The sequence below is a fragment of the Pogona vitticeps genome, chromosome 1 (genome assembly GCF_051106095.1).
Source record: "Pogona vitticeps strain Pit_001003342236 chromosome 1, PviZW2.1, whole genome shotgun sequence".
NCBI lineage: Eukaryota > Metazoa > Chordata > Lepidosauria > Squamata > Agamidae > Pogona > Pogona vitticeps.
Genome location: NC_135783.1, coordinates 182,234,288 through 182,245,858, shown reverse-complemented (window position 1 = coordinate 182,245,858; position 11,571 = coordinate 182,234,288). Strand labels below are relative to the sequence as shown.

The 11,571-nt window shown below is 46.8% G+C and overlaps 1 protein-coding gene across 1 annotated transcript in view; it reads left to right on the top strand.

Moving 5' to 3' along the window:
• The first annotated feature begins 22 nt into the window (after nucleotides 1-22).
• The window catches only part of CYP20A1 (cytochrome P450 family 20 subfamily A member 1), a 41,577-nt gene continuing 30,028 nt past the window's right edge, over nucleotides 23-11,571 (top strand). Inside the window, exons 1-3 of the mRNA XM_020810348.3 lie at nucleotides 23-236; nucleotides 1,166-1,215; nucleotides 1,768-1,934. Coding sequence (XP_020666007.3) covers nucleotides 165-236; nucleotides 1,166-1,215; nucleotides 1,768-1,934 — 289 coding nt within the window. The 5' untranslated portion in view covers nucleotides 23-164. The remainder of the gene's footprint in view (nucleotides 237-1,165; nucleotides 1,216-1,767; nucleotides 1,935-11,571) is intronic.

The window sequence follows — 11,571 nt, the reverse complement described above, 5'->3', positions numbered from 1 at the left end:
TTGCTCTTGCCTGCCACCAGTCACCGCCTCCTTGCAAAAGCCCGGGCCGGGCGGAGAAGCTCTGGGCTGACCTGGGTCCGCCGCAGGGGACGTGGACGCTTGGCTTGCTGGCTGGCTTGCTTGCTTCCCTCTCTCTAGCAGGCAGTTGGGGGACCCCCGCAGCCATGCTGGACTTCGCCATCTTCGCCGTCACCTTCCTCCTCATCTTGGTGGGAGCCGTGCTTTACCTGTGCCCGGTAAGTCGTGTGTGTGTGTTTGCGTGCGTGTGCCCGTGTCCGTCCTTCCATCCCTCCCTCCCTCCCTCCGAAAGTGACTCCTGTTGAGTTCAATGGGGCTTCCTTCCAAGTAAACGCGGATGGGACTATGCGTTGATGGTGCAATCCCATGAGTCCTACTCAGGAGTAAGTGAGCGTAAGTCTCCATAGTTCGTCTTGCAAGGGGCCCAAGACGTTTTCCCTGGGCGTTGATGTTTCTCTGGAGTTGGATTTATTAGTCCGTGTCCTGAGGAATGGACAGAAACCAGAGGGGAGGGACGCTGTTTCGGCTACCCTAAAACATTAGGGACCGGTTCCTGATCATTTAAGGTTATGGCCGTTTCCTTGGAAAGCACCGTTTTATGTATAAGAAGGTACAGTACATTGAATCTGTTCTTCGGCCAGTCATATCAGGGCACTGTCCAAAGAGACATAAAAGTACCAAGAGGGATAAAATCATAGCATTAAATTGCAATAAACAGTAATAAAAGGCAGAGAGGCAGCAGAGCAGGCTGAATCGCCTCAGGCTGGCAGGAGTTCTCTTTGCCCTCCACCAGCCTGGAAAAGTTACTTTTTCAGACTAATACTCTTGGAATTTCCCAGCAAACACAGTCACTTTTCCATGCTCTGAGCTACAGGTGTATCTTGCATGGCATTCGCAGAATGAAGTATGTGAACAACACTGTTTAGGAATCGGATACAAACCACCTAGGACTGCAGTCATGGGTGTGCATCTCAGCGGTTTGGAAGTCAGTGGGATTGAGTTCCACCTCTGCACATGGATGCATGCATCACACCCCAGAGTTTGGGAAAGGGATGGCCAGCTAGTGGCCGCCAGGTATGCCCGTCCTGTTTCAGTGCTGAGTCAGGCCGATAATGGATTGTAAGCTGACGGCTGTTTTCCCCTCTAGTCTTCCAGACAGGCTTCAGGAATTCCAGGAATGACTCCAACTGATGAAAAGTAAGTTGCTTCTTTCTTTGGCAGTATCTGTTTCCACATCTCTTTACGGCCTGATTCTTTCTCTCCCCTCCTTCCCCCCCCCCCGGGGGGGTATTCCACAGAGGGGTAGTTCAGGGGTCAAGCACAGGGAGTGTTAAGACATCCAGATATTACTGAACTGCAAATCTCATGTCGAGGATGATGGCTTTTGGATACTGTATCAGTAATATCTGGTGAACCAAAAAGCTTCCTGCCCCACCTGCAGGTGTCCACAAGGACCCTCCCAGAAAGTTCCTCTGGCTCTCATTCTCACATCCAGTGGTTTGGTCTGCTGTGTGGCATGGAAGGACTTATATTGGTGTGTAGGCTGGGAACACAGAGACAGGTCTCCAGAATGTTCTAGGAGGGCTTTTTTCTTATAATAGTCTTATTTGGAACTGTAGTGTTTCTGATATAGTAGGCAGTTACTGCCTCTTTATAGAGCAAAGAATTCTGATTAACCTTTCTCTGCCTTGATTGTTTATTATTCAAATTCAGACATTTGCCTGTTTATTCACCCTGCTTATGTTCCAGAGATGGGAACCTCCCAGACATCATAAGCAGTGGTAGCTTGCACGAGTTCCTGGTACATCTCCACGAGAAATATGGCCCAGTTGTCTCTTTCTGGTTTGGACGGCGTCTTGTCATCAGCTTGGGGTCCATTGATCTCCTGAAGCAGCACATCAACCCTAACAGGACATGTGAGTACTGTTCCCTTCTTGTGTTCACAAAAACTTGCATTGGATGGAACTGATTAAAAAAACAGTATTTTTTAAAATTGTGGTGCAATCTTTTGTAGTCCTCCTCAGACTCGTGAGGTGTTGTATTCACTGAGCAGATTACCTGCACAAAACACACTCGGGTACAGGTTGCGTGTGCAGGGGGTTGGCAGATTGATTGCAATGACTCTGTCATTTCTGGTGTCATTTCACAATACAATTCCCTTGCACACTCAGCTCATATTCATGTGGGATTGAGGCTGCTTTTTGTATCCTTGTCTGTTTTGAAGTCTTGTCAGGACAGCCCTGGGTATTTGGCTCTCTGGAGACAGGGCTGACTGCTGTAAAGGCTACACCCCTCCTGAAGCAAGAAAAAAGTGGAATGCTTAATGTACAGATTCTTTAGTTTGTACTTCATATTGTGATAGATGACACAGGCTGATGAGTGAGCAGGGAAACGTTGATCGTATTACAGTGGTCCAGGTGAAATCTGTTTAATGCATTCCAATGGGGAAGAATCGTCGTTGTCTAGCGAAGATCGGCCATAGGAAAGCTGCTTTGCGAACCGCTGATCAACTGTTTAAATAGCTGTCCTGTGAAGCTTAAGTCCCGAAAACACCTGTTTTGCGAGCGTGGAGGGAGCTGTCAAAATCGTCATCTAGCGAAAATCGGTTTGCGAAGCAGGGACCAAACATTGTCCAATGAAATTCTCCCATAGGAATCACTGTTTTGCGAATCGCTATAGCGATCGCAAAAAGTCAATGTCTAGCAAAAAAAACTGTCATGCGGGGTAACTGTCTAGCGAGGCACCACTGTATTTGTTTAATTAATTAATTAATTAATTAACAAATTTTTATCCCGCCAAACTAGTAGCAGAATCACTACTCTGGGCAGCTTACAGGAGAACATTAATAATAATTGTGTGCTATCAAGTCAATTGTGACTTATGGCAACCCTTTTCAGGGTTTTCTAGGTAGAGAGTGTGACAACCCCAGACCTACTGGGATATGCCACAGTTTCACTAAGCTGCCACCAACCATTCCCTGTAAGGAGTCACACAGACCAGGAATGGATTTTTAACAAATAAAGGAATAAGGTTTATTTAAATAACACACAGGGAAAATAAAATGATCAAGTGAATAAGATACAGTAACGTGGCTTAGTCTCAATCATACATACACCAGTTTGGTTCACACAGAACACCTTTAAATAAAGCACAGACCCTGAACCTATCAGTTCTGGCTTCCCATACAGACACCTGAACCTATCAGGTAGGTACTGACTGACACACAGTAGTACCCTGTCTGACACACAGACTCCCACACCAGCTTCTTCCCAGCTTCTCCTCTAGCTTCGCCACACAAGCTCCACATATATATACAGTACAGCCCCTCCTCCTGATGTCCCGCCTTCCACTCCCCATAGGATGGAACTTTCCCTCCAACCCATGACAGACAGGTAACATCAGTGCTGTATGTAACACCTCCCCTCTTTATAAGTTGTTTTGTAGGGGGAAAGCTAAAGTGCTTTTCTCCAAAAAACAACCTGGATCCAAAACATACTAAAACAGTTATACAATAACATACAATACCATACTTACTCTAGGATAAACATATCAATTAGGCATTTAAACATTTACCATTTACAATACATCAAGTTACCTTTATTCATACAAACCAAGCATGTTTAATAAACAAGTACATTTAACCTTTAGTCACCAAAATATATACATAGTCCATGTTTCTTCGCCGTCTTCATTCTTCGGGTCTTCTTGACAAGGCGTCAGCAACACAGTTCACTGACCCTCTGACCACCTTCACTTCAAAGTCATAGTCTTGCAGGTTTAAAGCCCACCTCATAAGTTTACTATTGTGGGTTTTCATTGTCTTTAACCATTGCAGTGGTGAATGGTCAGTGCACAGAATAAAATGTCTTCCCCAGATGTAAGGCTTGGCCTTCTGGATCGCGTATACTATGGCCAGGCACTCCTTTTCCACGGTTGCCAAATGTCTCTCACCTTTCTGGAGTTTCCTACTCAGGTAGGACACTGGATGCTGGTCACCATTTTCATCCTCCTGGCAAAGAACTGCTCCTACCCCGCTGTTAGACGCATCGGTGTAGATGATGAACTCCCGGTCGAAGTCGGGAGCACGCAGCACTGGATAGTTGATGAGGGCCTCCTTCAACCTCTGGAACGCCTCCTCACAGTCGCTGGTCCACGGGATGCGGTCATCAGTCTTCTTCCGCGTCAGATCGGTCAGGGGAGTCGCCATCTCGCTAAACCCCGGGATGAACTTTCTGTAGTAGCCCACCAACCCAAGAAATGATTTGACCTTTTTCTTGGTGTTGGGTCTAGGCCAATCACGAACTGCTTCTATCTTGGCCTCTAGGGGTTTGATCACTCCTCCCCCTACTATGTGACCCAAGTCTTTTATTTCTGGGCTACCCAGCTGCAGTTTGTTCTCTTTGCAGAGCCTAGGCCAAAGCACTTCCTCCCCTGGGTTAAAGTGCCTCTCCCTGGCTTTGTGGTCATACCATGTTTTCTGTCTGACCTTCTGAGCTTGCAGGTTTTCTGCTGCTAGCTCTAGGTTTCTCTTTAGGTCATTCATCAAGGTGTCTATATATGTCACCACATCTTGTGGGTCATCCTGGGTGATCTGCTCCCAATTTTGTTTGATCAAATCGAGTGGCCCTTTCACCCTTCTCCCAAACAAAAGTTCAAACGGACTGAACCCGGTACTGGCTTGTGGCACTGATCGATAAGCAAACAAAAGGGATTGCAGCTTCTGGTCCCAATTGTTTGGATTCTCTGCCAAGTAAGCCCTAATCATGCGCATTAGAGTCCCATTGAACTTCTCAGTTAACCCATTACTTTCAGGGTGATAGGCAGTGGTTTCCTTGTGTTTAATTCCACAGATTTGCCATAACCGTTTCATGAGCTTCGATGTAAACGATGCGCCCAAATCTGTGATTATTTCTGAGGCAAATCCCATCCTGGACATATACCCCACCAAGGCATCTGCCACTGTGTTAGTTTCAATGTTAGTCAAGGGAATGGCTTCAGGGTACCTCGTGGCATGGTCCACAATGGTGAGAATGAACCTGTTCCCCCTCTTTGTGGCCTTGGGCAAAGGTCCCACAATATCCACCCCTATACATTTGAACGGAGTGTCAATCACAGGCAAAGGGCACAATTTTGCTTTGGTCCTGTCCCGGTTATTCCCCTGCCTCTGACACCCATCACATTGTTTACAGAACTCCTTGATCTGCTTCCCTATTTCAGGCCAGTAAAAATTCTGTGTGATTCTCTGCTGTGTTTTGTTCACGCCTAAGTGCGCAGCAAACATGTCAGAGTGCCCCCTTTGTAAGATCATGGGGCGATACTTTTCAGGTACCACTAGCTGACTTCTGATCCCATCTCCCCCTTTTGAGATATTCCTCAGGGTCTCTCTATATAAAATTCCCTTTTCCTCTCGAAATCTCACTGGGGTTTCAGGTGTTAGCTGGGCGTCTGTCACCTGTTCAAAACACTTTTGGAGAGTGGCGTCTGCCTTTTGCTCTTGGCCAAATCTGCTGTCTGTGGTTAAGGTTTCCACCACAGCTTCGGAACTCCCCTCTGCTTCCGTCTTGGGCTCATCAGTACCCCCCTGAACTGTCCCCGTGGTGGCTTGTGAGCGTGTAATCACTAGCACCCGTTTCACATGTTCAGCCAGGTCATTTCCCACGAGCACGGCTGCTGGCAGAGTCGATGAAATCGCTAGCCGCCAAACTCCCCTCCAGCCTTGAAAGTTCACAGGTACCTCAGCTACTGGCAGTGAGATCACCTGTCCCTCAATCCCTGCCACCTTTAGGCTCTCATTCGGGATTATATACTCCCTAGGAATAATATCTGGATGGCACAGGGTCACCTGGGAACAAGTATCCCTTAACCCCCTATACTGATGGTCAAGTATTCCTACGTCCACCCCTGCGGTTTCAAACAACTGTGAATCTGTTCTCACTAGCAAGCAGCGCTTGACCTCCACAAGAGGACCATTTTCCCCAGCCTGATCAGCAGATGTATCTGTTCCAGCTTGAGTAGTCATGGCAACAGGCTCCCTCAGTGGCACGGAGCTTTGCTCTTTCTGGACACAGAACACAGCTTTTGGCTTGGTTCCACTCAAATCATGAGGCACATTTCCTTTTAGCTGCTTTAATTTCTCACACTCTGAGATTAGATGGCCCTTTCCTTGACAGAAATAACATTTTCTGCTGTACTTGGAGTCTTTCTCATCTGGTTTTGGTTTTCCCTCCAAAATCTGAGGTCTTTGTTTCATATCTGAGGGCTTCCCTTCACCATGGGCCCCTCCCACTTGCTGGTTTCTCCCTGGTCCCTGAGAGTACTTGCTGTAGGTTTCTTTAGGTTTACCTATCGATTTCCCCTCACCTAAGGGCTTTCTTATTTGGGAAATAAAATCTGCGATCTCTGCTGCTTCTGCCACAGATTTCGGTTTCCTCTCCCTCACCTGGAACTTCAGTTCCCCATGCAGGACTGAATAAAACTGTTCCAGCGCTATCAGGTCTTTGAGCTGCTGAAAGGTCTCTGTTCCCTCCTGAGATAGCCATTTCTCTAGCAGCCTCACCAGTTGGGCCCCCACTTGGGTAAAAGTCTGCTCTGGTTTCTTTGTGAGTGACCTGAATCTTTGCCTCAGCTGTTCTGCATTTATCCCATGTCTGGCAAACACCAGTTTTTTAAACTCTGCGAAATCTTTTAGCAGTTCCTCTGGCATCTCTGCATAGACTTCTGCCAGGCTGCCACTGATTAAAGATCGCATGATGGTCATCTTCTCAGTTTCCCTTACTGAGAAGTCCACAAACGCTCTTTCCACTAGGGAAAAGAACACCTCAGGGCAATCCCCCTTGTGGTACACAGGGAATTTCTTCAGGTCAGTTTTAGACAATTGGCCCACCTCAGAATCTCTATTGTTATTATTGTTCTGATTCATCATTTCCAATTTTCTTAACTCAAATGCCATTTTCTCTCTCTCCAATTCCATTTCAAATTGTCTCTGTTTCTCTCTTTCCCTTTCAAACGCCATTCTTTCTTTTTCCAGAGCAATTTTCTCTCTCTCCCATCTTTCTTCTCTTTCCATTCTCTCTATTTCAAATTGCCTTTGTTTCTCTCTTTCCTTTTCCTCCATTTCCCTCACCCTCAGTTCATGCTGTTGGGCTATGAGCATTTTCCTGAGTTCTGGGTTCTGCTCTCCCGTGTTCTCATCCTGCACTGAGCCAAATTCCTCCTCAGAACCTTGGTCCACCTGTGGGTCTTTCACTTCACCCATTTCCGCCATTTGGCTTCGAGTCAAGGGCATAATCCCCCCCCAGAACAGGCTGCTTTCAAAAGTCAAGCCTCAAAATAAAGCGACCACTTTTTTTTTCTCTTTTGCCTCAGAACCAGCCTTCTATAGATTGCTGCTGTTCCTTCAGCACTAACTTGCAACTGTTGCCAGCCAGAATCTAACCCCCCTCTGCTAGGCCTCTCAGCAGACAGGCTAGAACACTGCTACTTCACACAGTTTTGCCTCAGCTTTTTCCCGCCAAAACAGGTTACCTCAGAGCTCCCTAATCTAGTCCCCAATCTGAGGTTACACGTTCTTCCACTAGCCTACCTCCCCGTGAGGTAAGCCTAGAAGATTACCTACGCGCTCTCAGATTGTCCCTGACTAGACCCCCCTTGCTCTGGGCACACTTGCCAAGGCTTTGCTGGATCACTGGACAACTGGACCAGTCGTATCCCACCGCTGCCACCAATCAATGTGACAACCCCAGACCTACTGGGATATGCCACAGTTTCACTAAGCTGCCACCAACCATTCCCTGTAAGGAGTCACACAGACCAGGAATGGATTTTTAACAAATAAAGGAATAAGGTTTATTTAAATAACACACAGGGAAAATAAAATGATCAAGTGAATAAGATACAGTAACGTGGCTTAGTCTCAATCATACATACACCAGTTTGGTTCACACAGAACACCTTTAAATAAAGCACAGACCCTGAACCTATCAGTTCTGGCTTCCCATACAGACACCTGAACCTATCAGGTAGGTACTGACTGACACACAGTAGTACCCTGTCTGACACACAGACTCCCACACCAGCTTCTTTTTCCCAGCTTCTCCTCTAGCTTCGCCACACAAGCTCCACATATATATACAGTACAGCCCCTCCTCCTGATGTCCCGCCTTCCACTCCCCATAGGATGGAACTTTCCCTCCAACCCATGACAGACAGGTAACATCAGTGCTGTATGTAACAGAGAGTACTCAGAAGTGATTCACCATGGCCTCCTTCTGGGACTGTGCAGCTTGCCCAAGGCCACACAGGCTGGCTCTTTCTGAGATGCACAGTGGGGAATTAGTTCTCTTCAATTTCTTACCTACTTTCTGTATCGGTAACAGTGGTATCCTTCTGTACTCGAAGATTATCATGTTACTATAACCTCCTATCCTACCTGGCAGGTGGGTTTTAGAGATGCTGCTGGGAGAGGTGGAGTCGTGCTGCGGGGGAAGAGGAATAGAAGCTGAAGGAGTGCCAGACACTTTCTAACACACACAGATATACAATTTAAGTGAAGCCCACTCACCATTTTTACACAGACTCTGCATCAGTTGCATGCCTGAGGCACAGCCACCCACTCACCCACACACATGTGCACAGATGCACACAGGCAGCTCACACTCCAGCGAAAACAAAATAATGTAGAAACAAAAGTCTTTTGGTGCTCTTAACACATTTGTTTTGATCTGTGCTGCTTTTAAAATCACTTTTTTCACATATGTTTTGTCTTAAAAGGTAAAGGTAAAGGTTCCCCTTGACAATTTTTGTCCAGTCATGTCCGACTCTAGGGGGCGGCGCTCATCCCGGTCTTCAAACCATAGAGCCAGCGTTTCGTCCGAAGACAATCTTTCCGTGGTCACAGGGCCAGTGTGATTTAGACACGGAACGCTGTTTACCTTCCCACCGAGGTGGTCCCTATTTATCTACTCGCTTTTGCATGCTTTCGAACCGCTAGGTTGGCGGGAGCTGGGACAAGCGACGGGTGCTCACTCCGTTGCGTGGATTCAATCTTACGACTGCCGGATCTTCTGACCCTGCAGCACAGGCTTCTGCAGTTTAGCCCACAGCGGCACCACGTCCTTATGTTTTGTCTTAAGGTGCTGCAAAACTTCGTTGATGTTGCTTTTGTTGTCAGGTTTAACTGGCCACAGTGTGAAGAAATGTATCCTTTTATCTGTCCCAAACCTCCCTGTATTCAGCTGTGTTGGATAACCCTGTTTCCTGTATTAGGAAAGAAGGAGAAATATTTGTCCCTGTTGGTTTCCTCTGTACCATGCACAATCCTGCGCATCTCTGTCAGGTCCCCACTCAATGTGAGATTTCTCCAGGTTAAGCTGATGTAAGATGGGAGTTCCTCCTGCCCCCTGACTGTCTGTCATGTTTTTTTTTCTTGTTGTGCTGGTGAAAGAACCCTGACTGGGATGGGCCTGTAACAGTGATGGAGAACCTTTTTTGATCCCGAGTGCCCAAACTGGGGAGGGGGGGGAACCCAACCCAGTGGGTGGCGGTGGGAGTGGCGGCAGCAGAAGCGGAAGTGGTGGCAGAAGGGGGAATCCCAAGCCTGGAGGTGCCTGCAGACCCCACTCCAAATCCGCCTCCGGTTGTGCCCAACCCCACCACTGCCTATAGCTTGACCAGCCTGCCACCACCAGTGCCAGCTGCTGTCGATCCTGGCCTGCCGCCTGTTGGGGCACTGGCACCGCAGCTGCAGCCTCCTCCTCAGGTTTGGCTGCCGGGGGTAGCGATCCAGCGACTTATGGCTCACGTGCCCACAGAGAGGGCTCTGGATGCCAGCTGTGGCACGCGTGCCATAGATTTGCCATCGCTGGCCTATAATGTTATTTCAGCGGCTATAAAGATGGAGGGAGCTCACCTAGCACTTCATATTGTGCTTCTCAAACCTACAGCAAGAGGTTTCTTCTGACTTAATTTGATTACTGTGTCATCCACTACCCACCATGAATCCATCAACTTTTCATTGTGCCCCAAGATGCCCCCCCTTTTTTCTTGCCTGTATGTTATTGCCTTAGCTTAAACATGGCTGCTGCTCTAAAATTAGTCACAGTGAAGGCCTCAAGGCCCCACTGTTCACTAAATGAAGATAGCCAAGAGGCAGAGGCTTCACTGTTGAAGATTGGGAAGGGGATGACATGGAGCAGCTGTTGCTATAACTGTTTTCACAGCTGAGCAGTAATGTTTAGCCCAAAGCTATAGTTGATGTGACTTTTGCACCTAAAGTCCCTCAGAGGAGGCTCAGCATTTCCCAGTGTGTTCTTTCACAGTTCTTGCCTTTAAAAAGAACAAGTTCATTCTTGCATTTCTTCTTCTCAGGTGTCAATAAAGGTTATGAAAATTCCTTGGGCGAACCTTTATCAAAGAGGTAGTTTGGGGGTTTGTTCATTTATAAAATGGGAGGACCTGTTAGTAGTTTTGTCTCTAGTAATACTTAAAAATGGTTTTTAGACTCCCAGGCATTGAGATCCTATTCTGCAGAAAGAGAGATAGAGAGCTGATTAATCTTTTCTAGAAAAACAATGACAGAAGAAGCGTGAGTGACATGGATAGTTTTTTTTCACCTCCATATCTCAGTGTAGTGAAAAGTAGGGAGAAAATGTGGGAATGACTGCACAGGTGTTTAGCCTTCTATTTGGTCCACTGTAGGGACAGGCCAGTTCGGTTCTAAAGACGGTAGTTAGATGATGCCATTGCTGGAGTGAAGCAGCCTGCCCCAAGAGTGTTCCTACCCACTCTGGTCCTTGTCAAGAGCTTCTAATTTTTATTTTATTTTATTTTTTTGGTGCCAGAAGGATTGCTTGGTTTGGTTTGTTTTCAGCACGGATGATGACTGGAAATGAACCAAAAACAAGTCTTTCTCTGTCGAATTGCCAGTATCATGAGGTGACTGAGAAAGAGAGGCACTTCCGGATATTAGCAAATTAAATACTCCTTCAGCCAAGGAAGTTATGTTTTTAAAAAGTGCATCAGGACAGTGCATATGTGTTACATCACTCCAAATAAAGAAAGAAAGAAAGAAAAGGAAAGGAAAGGAAAGGAAAGGAAAGGAAAGGAAAGGAAGGAAGAAAGGAAGAAAGAAAGAAAGAAATGAAAAACTTTTTTCCTGGAAGCAGAAGGAGGCAGAAACCGCTGTATGATACTGGCAAATCGGCAGCAGGCTGGTGCAGACCAAACAGGGTCACTTGATGTCTATATGCTATTTAGATGCGAGGATCACATCAAATGGCATGCAGGATCCCTTAGTGACCTTTTTAGCCTACTGCAGCGAAGCTGTGTAGCAATCCCTTTGCATGTGTCTCTTCTAGAGAAATGAAGTTCTTCGGATGTAGAGAGAGATATTCTTCCCCCACCTTTTACTCATGACTGACCAGTGGGACTGCAGCCTGCCACCTTGGTTGCCTTTCTTACAGTTTAAAAGGGACTAAAGCTTGTTCTCCAGATGTTTTGACCTACAGTATCCAGAGTCCCTCATAACTGACCATGCTGGGTGGTGCAGATGAATGC